The following is a 14,235-nucleotide window of genomic DNA, read 5'->3' as shown; positions in this document are numbered from 1 at the left end:
AGCAGTACGGAGAGGCTGGATCATATGAGAGGGGCTCTGGAGCATTCATCCATGAGTGCTTCACAAGGCTGAGAAGGCCAGGTCCTCAGTGTGCATTTATTCCCTGGCATGTGGAGATGTTGCTGGAGTTTGTCTGGGAGAATGGAAAAGGAGGAGGTGAAAGTTGAGCTGCGGGGTGGCAGAAGGTGCTCCAGCTGGTGAACCGGTGTGGCCACGGGTTGGGTTTTGCTGGTACTGTCACTGCACCAGCTGGGTGCCCCAACCAGAGCTGGCTTGGAGCAGAGCAGCTGATCACACCAGCACTGGGTTTCCCTCCCTACCTTCAGTGGCAACCTCGGCACAGACCAAGCTTCTGGCACACTTTCAGCTTTTGATTTTTCTCACCCTCCCCTCATATTTCTAGACCAAATGTGCCAGGTTTCGGCAGGGGAAAGAGAACTACGTTGGTGATGTCTCTGCAGACCTGAAGCGACGGTTGGACAGCATCACGAGCAGCCAGAGCTCAGCAAGCTCTGGCTTTGTGGAGGAGCGGTCCCTGAGTGACGTGGAAGAGGAGGATGGTAGGATATGTCTTCTCCTGGTGTTGGAACAGGTGGCATTGGTGGGGCTGATGAGGGACATTTGGGACTGTGTGATTTCTGAAGCTCCCTCAAAGCTGTGTGTATGATATTATTTGGATGACCAAAGTTCCTGAACTTTCAGTTCAGCATCCCAAACCTCTCAGCCCAATCCCGGATAATGTTCCATCTGAAAAGGGTGCATTGTTAATGCACTGCCTTTTGGAGATATGTCTATTTAATGTCCCAGTGTCTTCAGGGAAAATTGCAGAGCACAAACTCTGAAGGCAGTGCAAAAAGGGACACACCAGAATGCTAGCTGAATTTCCTCAGTGTTTACGCAGAAGTTAAATACTGTGAAATGCTATCTGCTTCACTGCTTATTAGCAGAGAGGTTGCTTTGCCTTCCCTGGGCACAGGTGGTCTGTCTGGAACAGGAAACCAGAATTATTCACTCATTCAAAGTCTCCCTGGGATATACATACCCTCTGCAGTGGTTTCACTGATGCATTTGCCATGTCCTTCTTTAGCAGAGGCAGCACAAAGTGCTCAGTGCTGCCATCTCAGAGACAGCACTAATTTCATCTAGAGGAGGGATCAGACTAGTCAGGAGAAAGAAAGGCTGTAGCTCTACTGACTGTACCTCAACTACTACTAAATATCATTTAATGCAAATTAAAACATCAGTATGTGAATGGGGAGGATGATCTTGTAGTTTCAATGTGATCTAATAGGTAATGTCAGGCACGCACTTTATGCATTTCCACACCATTTTAGTCCTTTTTAGTACTCTCTGGTGTAAACATTGACCCTCTAAGATGGGATATTGTGAGAAGTATGTAGACCTGAAGCAGCCCTTAGGAGTGTAGCCACCCGTGTTCTGGTTCTTGGTAGATTTCTACTTAAAATCAAGAGCTGAGCAAAGTCACAGAGTTGTTTATTTCAGCAGGAACTAAATGCCTAGATATATTTAGATATTTGAGTACATTATTCCTCCAGGTCACTAGAGGATGACGTTAGGGTTCCTCTACCCTAAATTAGCTGGGGCTTTTGCCAAATTCAAGTCTTTCTCCCCGTGGCATTTTCTTTCCCTTTAACAACTAAGAAAACCCTCTCATTCATTTCCAAATTCATCTGTTGAAACCACAGCAAGCTTTACTGTCCTAGGAACTTGTGAGCTGAGTTTTGGTTGTTTCTCTTTTGGGATTATTTTGCAAATCTTTCCACTGGTGGGAACTCTGAAAATGAGCAAGGAGGCCTAGGGTATAACCCATCATCTCAAAATTCATTTTACACAAGACTAGTTTGGTGAAAAATGGGTTTCGTGTTAACTATACAGCCAAAAAAAGGGCTCGGTTTGCTCTTCTGGTTCGATGTGGTGTAAGGTTAAGATGAACTTTTACCTAACAAGCAGTTATAGGTGAAATCAGTGACAAAGGGCATGTTTGACTGTCATCTGATTCTTTGCAGCTGGTCCTGAAGACCTTTGCAAGAACCCCTTGACCATGGAGGACCTCATCTGTTATAGCTTCCAAGTGGCGAGGGGAATGGAGTTCTTGGCTTCACGCAAAGTAAGGAACTTCTCAGGAAGGGTGGCGTGTTATTTGTTTGACTGTAGGAAGTAGTGCTGTGGGTCTATGGAAGGAAACAGCGTGTTCATCTTTGGACTAGCAGTCATCCGCAACATTTTCTTTTTGCTGTAAGACATGCTCAAAGCATTAATACTACAGAGTGAAACAGCCCATGCGTTTATTGACACAAATGTTAGTGAACTATACAAGGCCACCAGTTCACAGAAGAACGGTTAAGTAGTTGGAGGAGGGGAGCTGACTTATATGGATTTTATTAAAAGAATTAGGGACAAATCCCTGGTAACTGAAGCTAAACAAGAGTAAAGAAGTTTGCTCTGAGGAGGTTGCCTGTACCTTGTGCAGTGGGATTGGAAGGGCAATGTGAGGAGAGACGATGCTCACCTATGAAACTTCATGGATGACTCCTTGGAGAGTCTCTTGCCAAAGACAGCCTGGCAGTCAACAACACCTCACCTGAATTTTGGCCTTCTAGAAGTACTTTTCTGTGATTTGAGCTTTTCTGTGTATGTAGAGCCCACATTTCAAAGGATGTCAGTTCCAGCAAGAGTGAGGAGTTGCCTGCAGTTGTATAGAACAAAAAGTACTTAAAAAATCACAGAATATGCTGAGTTGGAAGGGACCCACAAGGATCATTAAGTTCAGCTCCTGGCCCAGCACAGGCTTACCCCGAGAGTCACACCATGTGCCTGAGAGTCTCATCCAAACACTTCTTGAACTCTGTCAGGCTTGGTGCTGTGACCACTTCCCTGGGGAGCCTGTTCCAGCACCCAACCACCCTCTGGGTGAAGAACCTTTTTCTAATATCTAACCTAAATGGGAAAAGAAAATCAAAGTGGGGAATACAACACTACTCTAGAGTTCAGGCTAGGTATTCAAGAGTAGACTTCAGAGTCTTTTTCTAAAAACATGCTTTTGTCTATCTTTCATACATCCTGACCAGTGTGCATATGTAAAAATGCCTCTTTCCAGAACCTGCAGTTTTAGTCCATATTAGAAGCAAATCTACAGCCACTTTCAGAGCCTGATTCTTTTACTTCAAGCTATTGAGGTTTGACTTTTGAAGTCTTTGGGTTGTTGACTAAGCTGTTGTTATGCATAGGTAGAGATGTGGACTTCTTTCTCTTGTAGTCAAGATTAGTTTGTGTTGGAATCAAGTCTGCATTTTAGTGTGGTGTTTTTCAGAAAAATAGTGGAGTACACAGATTTGAGTGAACCTAAGTAAATCTAAAGGTAATCAGATCTGAACCTGTTTTGTGTCAGCTGCTTAGGATAATTAATTAGACAACTTCAAAGGCCTTCTCTGCACAGTGGATAAACAGATGCATGTTTGGACTTGGGAATACAAGTCTCCCTGAGCCAAATCAGTTGTGACCATCAAAAAAACACTTAAAATCAGCAAGTGTTGATGCTGAGGTTTCTTTTTCTTAAAAGGTTTTAAGAATTAGCTGGCCTTTGAGGGTAGAAGAGCACATATGTGGAAGAGATCAGCCTTGTGGACAGAGCTGTGACAACAGGCAGCATATGAAGTTGTTTACTTCTCTTTGCAGTGCATCCACAGGGACCTGGCTGCTCGCAATATCCTCTTGTCAGACAATAATGTGGTCAAAATCTGTGATTTTGGCTTGGCTCGAGACATCTACAAAGACCCAGATTACGTCAGGAAAGGAGATGTAAGTTTCAGATTCTCTGTTCAATAGAGAATTAATATGAAGTCAGGACTTTTTTTCTGTGTTTCCCTCAAACGGGTTTGTGGAAACTCAGTGTTTTGTTAAACTGTGATACATTTTTGTTTATAAAATTCTTTCAGGCCAGACTACCACTAAAATGGATGGCACCAGAAACCATTTTTGATAGAGTATATACCATTCAGAGTGATGTATGGTCCTTTGGAGTTCTGCTGTGGGAAATATTTTCATTAGGTGAGTCACTTTAATTTTACTGAGCCATCTTTAAACAATAGAGTCTGAAGAAAATAGTCACAGTGTTCTTGGATCCTCTGTAGCATTTTCTTTTACTTCTTGAAGAAATCCTGTATATTTTTCTCTGTCAAAGTAAAATACTCAGATTTTTTTAAATTGCAAATGTAGGAACATGGACTTGCAATATTTCTTCATACAATTTCAATATGTGATGATGTGCCTTATTTACTCAATCAGTTGCTGTTTCCATCATAAGTATAAATTGTTTTCACATCCAAATATACTGAATTGTCTTATTAACACAGGCCATGGCAAGTTATTTGTTTGAAAATTAATACCAGAATTTAAGAGTCTAATGCATTAAAATTGCCATTGTATTCATTTTAGGTGCATCACCATACCCTGGAGTGAAAATTGATGAGGAATTTTGCAGAAGACTGAAAGAAGGAACAAGAATGAGAGCACCAGATTATACAACACCAGAAATGTAAGGAACTGTTCTTCCAGCTACCCACATTTACCCTACAATAATAGCAGGTGCTGGAGCAAGCAGTAAGTGATGTTTTCTTTATGCTGATATTTTAATTGGTTTTGTCCTTCTAGGTACCAAACAATGCTGGATTGCTGGCATGGAGATCCTAAACAGAGACCCACATTTTCAGAGCTGGTAGAGCACCTGGGAAATTTACTGCAAGCCAATGTCCGTCAGGTAAAGGAATTGTATTCTCTGGTCACGAAAATCACCAGCTGAACACCTCCTGTCCTACCAGCCACCACATCATCCCATAGCTGGGTACTGTCTGCTGGAACTGACAGGGAGCCTGGGCTGCTTCTACCACTCCCGTTATTGACCAGCAGTTGGGTCACTGACTTGCAGAGAATACTTGTGGGGTAAAGGTCCCAGAAGCTGTGTTGTGGTAACCAAAAACCATCTGTCCTGCCAGCAAGGGTTTCTCATGACACCATTGCTGTCTTGCCAGAGAGTTGCTGGCATAGACTCAATTCCCTGCTCTGCTGATGATTTCTCTGCATGCTGCAGACGCATTTCAGCAGGTAGCTCCTGTTGATCTTACTGTGCCAAAGATGGATATCTTAGCATATGTGAGGGTGTGGGCTGCAACACTTTTAATGACTATCCTGGAAAACAAGGATGCAGGAATTTCACTGCCTGTGAGCAACTCCATGCAAATTAATGTATTAAGACTTGTCCTGGGTGCAGGCATCGCAGTAGGAGAGCTCACTCTGACCAGGTGGGGTACATGGGTCTCTCTACCAGGTTCTCTACCTTGTAGCTTCCTTTTTATTTACTATGGAAGTGGACAAGGCCAGGGCAATAGATGTGAACCCACTGGATGAAGGACACTGGGTTTGGCCGTGTGATTCCCTATTAGACAAGTTCTCCCTTTCTATTGATGATGATGGTAATTACCTGCCCTTCCAAACTATCAGGTTCATGTACTTTGTGGCATTGGGAGTCAAACATTACTATAATCTGTATTTTTTTTCGAAGACATCAATAAAAAGTTCAGTTTATACATTATGCTACAGTATATTATATAAAAATCTACTTTTTAAAAGTTTAAAACTGCTTGGAAGTGGTTCTTATTAAGTTTCCTTCTTTTAATGTAGCTGCTCCTGCAAAGGTGTTATAATGTTCATAGTTTAATAAAACAACCAGGGTAGCACTGTTGGTCTGATGCATTCTCCACATACGTGCATGTAGCTGTTTTTGTTTGTGTGTCTCTGTAGCCTATTTAATTTTGTATTTTTTCACTGCATTCTACAGGATGGTAAAGACTACGTTGTCCTTCCTTTGTCAGTATCGCTGAATATGGAAGAGGATTCAGGTCTCTCTCTCCCAACTTCACCTGCTTCCTGTAGGGAGGAAGAGGAAGTCTGTGATCCCAAATTCCATTATGACAACACAGCAGGAATTAGGTATTTTATACGGTGGACATCCTACTGGGGCCTCTGGGTTTTGTTCATATGGGGGGCAGGGAAAATGAAAGGAAGAGACTTCAGCTGCCTGGTTCATATTTAACCTTCTCCATACAGATGAGTAGAGATTTTCTAGGCAAAAGCTAGTTTCTTACCTCCCCAAATGCTAGTGGCTTTTTTATATATTTTTAATGTCGCTACCCTTTTAAGGTATTGTATTTTCATTTAAAGAAGAAAAAGCAAAAAACACAAGAATATTTGTTGTTTGTTTTTTAAGAATCAGAACACATAAAAGGTTTTACTGGTCCAATTCAGTTGTGTTCACACACTTGTGTTGCAGCTTCCTAGAATATTAATGGTGATAGATCTATCATTAATAACCTCTCTGGCGTTTCTCCTCCTAAAGTGAAATGTTGGAAAATAGGTCATGAAATGATAGCCTAGGAGAACATAACATAAATAGTGTTGTCACTTGGTTTTGTCTGCTGCTTGCTTCTGGTGGGCTGCTGAGGCATCCACAATGGAGCAATAGTGGTGGATGCTGTTGGGTATCATGGCAGAAGTGATTCCCCAGTAAGGAGTTTGTACTAATGCACTGAAGGGGCTTATGTTGGACCCTTTAAGGACCTCAGGCATAGGATGTAAAGGAGAAAAGTATTTTCTCATCCAGTGCTACCTAAGATCAAATTCAGCCATTTAGATGCTGGGAGCCCTGGGTCGCTTAATACAATTTCAGAAGAAGGAGAACAGAAAGAGATGGATACAACCATAAGGGCAGAGATGGACTCTATTGGCAGGTTTCATGTGGTTTCCGTGAAGTGGAGCCCTCTCTCTCAGTGCTTGTATTATACCCACCAAGGTTCCCAAAGATTTTTTCGCAACAAAATGTCACTGCAGGGTGACATTTTTATGTGGTCCCAGAAAAGACTAGGTAGGGCACACTGCATTTCACATTTCAGTTGAACTTGTGGTCCTACAGCTGAACTCTCAACCCCGTGTTTTATTAATGGGACAGTTCAAACTATAAATATTTAGAAGACAAGAAACCATGGTTTAACACTGAAAACATCACACTTATTTTCCACTTCTAATACTTCCTATATGGCCTTTCCTGGTCTCCATTTCCTGTTATGAACAGAAATAAAATCCCTCTGCCAACCTTTTAAGGAGATTGAATCTCTTTTCTCTTGTCTTGCAGTGTGACAGGGTTGTGAAAGCACTAGGGGAAACCATGCTAGGACAGGCAAAGTGGAAAGGTTAAAACATGTCTAGGGGCTTTATTCTTCCATTCTGATACCTGAAAATGATTTTATAGGCATGGATCTTAGTATACAGATGGTGAAACAGATTGATCTATTCAGAAATGTCTTTTTCAATCTTCACAGAAGTACAAACTATGAGGAAAGGCTGATTTAATACAGTCTAAATCAAAGCTAAGGAGGAAAGCAAGCACAGGGGAAACATGGAGAATATAAAAGAATATTTAGATTACTGATGTAAATTAAAATCAGCGGGACCTCCTAACATCTGCCATATTTGGCTTAGAAAATAGATATGCAATTTCTAAACCTTGAAATATTGTGATTAAAAAGTAGGTGAGGTATAGAAGATTTAGTGTAAAGTGTAAAGATAATGCCTGCTTTTAGCAAGAACATAAAATGTGTAGTTCTTAAATTGTTTGATTTGAATTCTAGCAACAATCCTGGAATAAGCGATCATATAAATAATGGTAAATGCCTACAGGAAAATGAATTAACTAAAAATGGCCAGCATGGATTTGTGAAGAACAAATCAAGTCAAACCAATCTGTTTCATTTTTAATAAGAATAATTGGTCTGGAGGGTAGCAGAGAAGGTGGATTTTGATTTCATGTAGGACATTTTTGGCCTTTTTTTTTAACGGGACAATCTATTACAAAATGGAAACGCATGTCGGGAAATACTGTCAGGACATCAGCTGAGCTCTTACTGCCACAGGACAGAAGTCAGACTCCATGCGTGGCCTCTTTCTGTCTGCACACTGTTTCTGGTCCTGTTTGCACAGTGTTTGGCTTAAGCAAGAAGATCTCGTTCATTGTAGTCTTGTAGGCTGACTTTTGTCTGGGCTGAGCAGAGGCAGCACTCCCACACCTGGGAGGTTATTCAGATCAAGAGGCTGGGATTCTCAGTCCTCACCACCTTGGTAACTGTATTTCTGGCTATGCCGTTCTTTGCCTGTGTGGACGTTTAAATGCAAACACACAGGTAGCTTACAAACTTAGAAGGCAAGTTGTGGAATCATTCAAGGTCAGGCTGTCCAAGAAGGTAGATTGTCCATTAGATGTGTTTGGTCTTGGTAGCATTGGATGGAAAGTAGTTTAGATACTACTGCTGAGTAACAGGAGCAGAAGACATGGCCAGTGCAGAGTTTGAAATAACTGGTTTTGTTAAGTTTAGGAAGAGAAAATGGAGAGGGAACATAGTAACAGTTTTCAGAATATGAAAAGTTGCACCAAAGAGGGTGCTAATTAATCTTTCTGTGTCACCAGCATTAGGATAAATTTTATTTGCAGCAAGTACTTAGATTTAATATTTGAAAAACCTTCTGAAGTGTGATTGAGCACCTGAGCAGGCTCCAAATGGAACTTGTAAAATCCCTGCTAGTTTAAATGAATGTCTGTTGGAGATAGGCAGGACTCAACATAGCTAGACTCAAAGCTGGGAAATATGGCGAATGATGCTTTTAAGTTCCTTCAGTTTTGGCCTTCAGGTGGATGCAGGGTTCTCTTCTAACTCTATGGCTTTTCCTTCATTAGCTGTTAAGAACATAAATTTGTCCTGTTTTACTGCCCTGTTTAACTGGGACAACATCCATTTTATTCCATATTCACTTAGGCAGAAAGCTGAGGGTAGCCATTTTGTTTGCTGTATTAGTACCTCCATGAAAGTCAATTTTATTTTTTTTGCCCAGTAATTTTTATGGATGTCATCCTGACCATAGGGCTTCTTTAGGAGAAGAGCTTTCAAAAGAGATGTAGCACTCCCTGTCCTGATCCCCACAGTTTAAGGGCAGCAGTCTGCTGAGTCTGCTGTTGTTGTCCTAGGTCCAGCCAGGGGTCTTAGAAGTGCAGTCCAAAGGAAGAGACACATGTCTGTGCTCCAGGCTCCTCTGTTTATTGTACTTCTAAGCAAACCTTGCAGGAAGTGAAGCCCTCCAGTGTAACTGAGGAAAGAAGCTGTTTTCTCAAAGCCATTTCTTAGAATTTGCTCAGAGATCAAGATTGTCAGGAGCAAAAGGTCAGAAACATGCCATTTTCTAGGCTGTTCATCCTTTTCAATAAATGGATATTTGAAGGTTTGCATAATATGTTTTGACAAAAGGATTAACTTTTCTGAAGAGAGATAAAAGGATTCTGATATCATTGTGCTGTTTGCAGCCAAGTCGTGGATAGTGGACACAAAACTTTTGTTTTGTTTTCTTTGTAGTCAGTACCGACAAGGTAGCAAGAGAAAAAGCCGCCCTGTGAGTGTGAAAACATTTGAAGATGTCCCATTGGTAACTACTGTAAAAGTTGTTCAGGAGGTGAGTTTATCTGTTTGTACATATTTTCCTTCTTTTAATATCTTTTTTCATGGTTTTAATCCTTTTCCATTTAATGCATTTCTAATATCTTTGCAGGAAAACCAGACAGATAGCGGGATGGTTCTTGCATCTGAAGAGCTGAAGACTTTGGAAGAGAATGATAAACAAGTGAAAATACCCTTTAGGTAAGGCTCAGGGATATGATCATAGGATTGAATATGATCTTTTACCTGCAGTATGTTAGAAGACTGATTGGTTTGTTTAGAAGAACAAATCTTTTCTTAATGTACTTTTCAAAACAAAGAAAGCAAAATTGTGCACTGTACGCCTGGTCATCCACATTTGGTACCAGGAGAGGAGAGGTAATGTAGCTGTTGGGAGCATCAGTCAGCACTCAGAAAGGACTTGCTGCAATAGCATCAACCACCCCTTGGAGGTACTGAATTGATGCACACAACTGAGCCATATTTATGAGGGCCTGTCTGAACTGGTAAAGAGCTCTTTTTTTTGCTTGCTTTTTCTTTCTTACTTTTTTTTTAATAGCTGACTCTTGAGTTTGCAGGATGTACCTGGGTGTGTTTTCAGAGGATTGTACAGGGGTTTCATTGTGCAGTTCACAGGAAGCACAATGGTGTTCATGAAGCTGAAACCTCACGTATGCTCTTTGAGAGCTTCTCAGGAATTTTTTTTCCCCAGGATAACTTCACTGTGGACAAAGATATACTGCAGTTACAATTGCACCACTGCTAAAATAAAGCCTCTAAAAGTTTTCTCTCCATTTCATCTGTGGTCGCAATCTAACTCCTTGTATCATCATAAAATTAAACATCTTTTCCATGTGTTAGTGAAATTAGGACATATGAAAAGGTCTCTCCTTACAATCAAATGCATGTTTAAAAAGGCTTGAAGCCAGGCTTGCTAAGTACAGCATTTTGCTTTGGTTGTTGCCGTGATGGAAAGCAGCTGCCATCTCCAATCTCCCACCTACCCTTCAGAAGACAGTCTCCACAGCTCTCTCAGTGCTGTTTCTGCTTGTCTTTTTTTAGCACGCTGGTGCCCAGCAAGAGTAATGAATCCGTTATGTCCGAAGCCTCCAACCAGACAAGTGGGTACCAGTCGGGATACCACTCGGATGACATGGACACCACGGTGTACTCCAGCGAGGAGACTGAACTCTTGTGTGTGCGGGAGGCCTCGCCCCCCCTCTGCCGCGCTCATGGCCTCGCCTACGATGGCCCCGCGCCTCTCACCCCCCCACCGCTCTAGGGGCAACCTGGCAGCTCCAGATTCCCCTGGGATGTGCCTTCACTGCCTGGCTGGTAGCATTCAGGTTTGATGTATAGAAAGACGGCATCCTTGGGACTAAGAAAAGACACTCATTTTTCCTGAAGAGGATGCAGAAGCAGCTGGCAGCAAAACTGTGCTGTGCCGGGCTGGGGGTTCTTTTCTAAAGAGATGCTGGTGGCTGAGGGTGCCACAATGTGTGTGCTGTGCCAACCCTGTGGCAGAAGCAGACCCTGGTGATATGTCAAGCATCTGCCTAATGCAGGCAGCATCACAGCATTCAACTTAACTGTTTCTACTTGTACGAAATAATGGCACAGCCCTGCTTTTAGTTTTGGTTGGGTTTTTTTTGTTTGTTTTTCCCTTTTGTGGCTGGACTCCAGGAAGGAAACAGTGCGGCACTGGCTTCTTGTTTCTCAGAGTTATTCCTTGCTTGTACCTTCACAAACAAAAAAAGGAACATCCAGCTCAAGGTTCTGGCACCCACTGACGGCCTGAGACTAAACATAGGCTCGGCTAAATATAGGTCAGGATGATGGTCTCTGTCCTTGGCAGAGGAAAAAGCGTTGTTGTACAAGACCTCATGAGCTGCATTTGCTTGCAAGACTTGCATGGTGAAGTTGGTTAGTAGGGACAAGGCAGAGCATTGAGCCAAGTGATGGAACACAGGTGGCAGGGCCTCATCTCTGAGGATGGGCCTGCCCCCCATCATCCCCGGCACCCTTGTCACATGCCAGATGCCTACCTGCTTCTGAGCTAGCCTGAAATTGCTGCAGAAAATACTCTCCTCCCCCCAGATCACCAGTTGGGTAGCCTCTACAACAGGTAGAAAAGCAAATGTAATTTACCTTAGGACCACAGGAAGCTCTGTCGTTCTGGTGGGGGATCCTAAGGGCATCCTACCTTCTTGTCTCATCCCCCCTCCCTCAGATTTAGGTCTGACTCATTCTCTTTGCAAACTCTAAGTCTGTTTGCAATGGCAGAGATATCGGTTTATGTAGCCTTGGGAATTCATGACTGGTTTCATGGCAGCTCTGATCTTCTACGAGTGGTGAAATTGTGCCTAATTGTTGGACAACTTCTTACCTGTGCTCTTGTAGTCCCAGAACTTTATTGATAGACACAATGCAGACTACAGGATTTTAAAATGTAAAGCTATTTCTACTGAAGTTTTTTTGTATTTTTATAAGTATTTTTTTGTTTGTACTTACTAAAATGTCAAATGCTGGGAACTATAAATATAAGGCATATACAGTATTTATAGCCTCTTTATGTAGAAATAAATGTAATATATTAAAATATAAATATATATTATATAATGGATATTGTACTATTCACACTTTGTATCAGTGTTCTGTAGCATTGCAAAGGTCACAAAATTCTTTAATATCTAAAATTTTCACTTTATTAAAAGGGACTGGAAATTTAGAGTTGGGGGCTACAGTAGATCTGTTTGCTTTTCTTATATACTTTCTATTGACAGGGAATATTACAAAGGACTACTTTTTTCAAGTGTCATTTAATGAATCTAGTTTTTTATAACATCGTCCAGGTCTATGAATATTTCAGTGGATATGTGTAGTAAAGAAACTTCTGTGACTTTTAGCAATTGGGAATACCTTTAGAGAAATGATCAGAGGAATAGACTGCTTGTACAGGATGAATCTCCTCCGAAAGAGTTAATTGTGTTCAGTTAGGAAATGCTTGATCTAATTGTATTGTGGATTTTGCCTGGGTAGTGGCAGTTTCCCTTAAAGCCTTATCCATCTTTTCCCGCTTGTGTTTCTTCTAGCTCACAGCTTAAATATTGTCCCTGCTCTTGTGCAGTGAAGTCCTCCTTTATTTAAAATCTGTACTTAAAGCTCTCACCCTTTCCTTCTGTTTCCCACTTTTTGACTTTCTCTTCTGCACTGTGTAGGTCTTTGTTCTCAGTGCAAGGTTGTTCACTGTTGGGGTATCAGGACTCAAAGAATTATAACATCTTATGTTAAAGTGCAAGTGAAGTTAAGCCACCAACTGCAGACTTTAATTCTGCTTCTCTTTATTGCAGTTTGAAATGAGACCTTTGTAGGCTACTGCACAGTGAGAACAGTTATCTTGGAAGTGGGAGATCTCACTGCTAAACTCTTCTCAGGCTGAATATGTGATTAATACCTTCTACACACAACATGCATCCCCCAAATACAAGGCTGTGGGATATCAAGCTTCAGATGTTTCTCCATTCCTTCTCCTAAATCTAAAGCATTTTACAGCCAGGAAATCAGGAGCTGGGAGGTCAGGTGGAAAAAAACGGGAGAGGCTTCCTAGGACTTCTGTAAGGGCTTTCTAGGAAGGACTTGTATTTTCATGTATATATTTGACATTTTTCTTGCTTCCCAGGCAAAGGTCTAGCCAGTAGAGTATGCTCAACAGACAACGCTACATTCTTTAACATCCCCCCTCTGCAGTAGTCTTCAATATCTTTAATGAAACTGTTCCTCTATGTATTATTATTATTATTATTATTATACAATGGGCATAAAATACTGACACTGGCAGAACCTTGATGAGCCACCTATTAGTGAACCCTGACAGTGAGGTGGAGATGGAGATCTGTCATTGATATCTATCTGCCCTAAACCTGGACTCCCCAAGGTTTGGGATGTTCAATTTAAACATCTCATTTTCTAGTTTTGGTTCCTCTCTGGCTTGGTGTAATACAGGATACATGCCACATACATGGAGTCAGATGCTTCTCTGTGTGTTTGCAGTACTTCCAAAACAGCTGTCCACTGTAATGCAAACTGACGAAGTTGCAAGATAGCCATTTCAGACAGTGAGTTCTCACTTATAATCCTTGTCAGCCAGTGAAACTCTCTTGTGGGTCCAAATAATTTTAAATATGCCTGGAAAATGTGGGAACTAACATAAACCTGCTTTAGGAAAGGAAATTAGCTTCTTTTTAAAAAAAAACTAAAAACAACCCACACCATATATTCAGTGTCAGGAGCTAGCAAAAGTTCTATAAGTGTGTTCATATATTTGGCATCCAGTAACACAATTCTTTTCTTAGATCACAGTCATTACATCCTTTAAAACACCTGGGCTTTTTGTTGTATTCTGAATACAGCACGTTCAGCTAAACCCTAGTCATGACACATCTGCCTTTTAGATGCTTTAAATTCCAAAAAGGATATTTTTAAGGAAACAACAGACGTATAGTGCACAGATTTGCAAATGCCTTGCAAACCAGTCCTAGCTTTATCTCCATTCTCCAGCCATGCAGTCAAGTGCCAACATTTGGATCAGCATCCTTACCTGTGAAATCCAGCCTGGCTCTGAGCCCAATGAGCTGCAAATAGAAGGGACACTTGTGAGATTATGGATCCAAACATATCACTCCGA

General features: G+C 41.5%; 1 protein-coding gene across 1 annotated transcript in view; it reads left to right on the top strand.

The window, feature by feature from the left end:
• The window catches only part of KDR (kinase insert domain receptor), a 32,766-nt gene extending 18,838 nt beyond the window's left edge, over positions 1–13,928 (top strand). Inside the window, exons 21-30 of the mRNA XM_018069257.3 lie at positions 404–560; positions 2,028–2,128; positions 3,697–3,819; positions 3,957–4,068; positions 4,456–4,555; positions 4,672–4,777; positions 5,855–6,006; positions 9,471–9,567; positions 9,664–9,752; positions 10,614–13,928. Of these exons, the coding sequence (XP_017924746.3) occupies positions 404–560; positions 2,028–2,128; positions 3,697–3,819; positions 3,957–4,068; positions 4,456–4,555; positions 4,672–4,777; positions 5,855–6,006; positions 9,471–9,567; positions 9,664–9,752; positions 10,614–10,833 (1,257 nt within the window). The 3' untranslated portion in view covers positions 10,834–13,928. The remainder of the gene's footprint in view (positions 1–403; positions 561–2,027; positions 2,129–3,696; positions 3,820–3,956; positions 4,069–4,455; positions 4,556–4,671; positions 4,778–5,854; positions 6,007–9,470; positions 9,568–9,663; positions 9,753–10,613) is intronic.
• Positions 13,929–14,235: the final 307 nt, after the last annotated feature.

Source organism: Manacus vitellinus, unplaced genomic scaffold, assembly GCF_001715985.3.
Source record: "Manacus vitellinus isolate BGI_N305 unplaced genomic scaffold, ASM171598v3 scaffold_0_pilon, whole genome shotgun sequence".
NCBI classification, from domain to species: Eukaryota; Metazoa; Chordata; class Aves; order Passeriformes; family Pipridae; genus Manacus; species Manacus vitellinus.
Note: the sequence above shows the minus strand (reverse complement) of the source record. Positions and strands in the feature narration are given on the sequence as shown.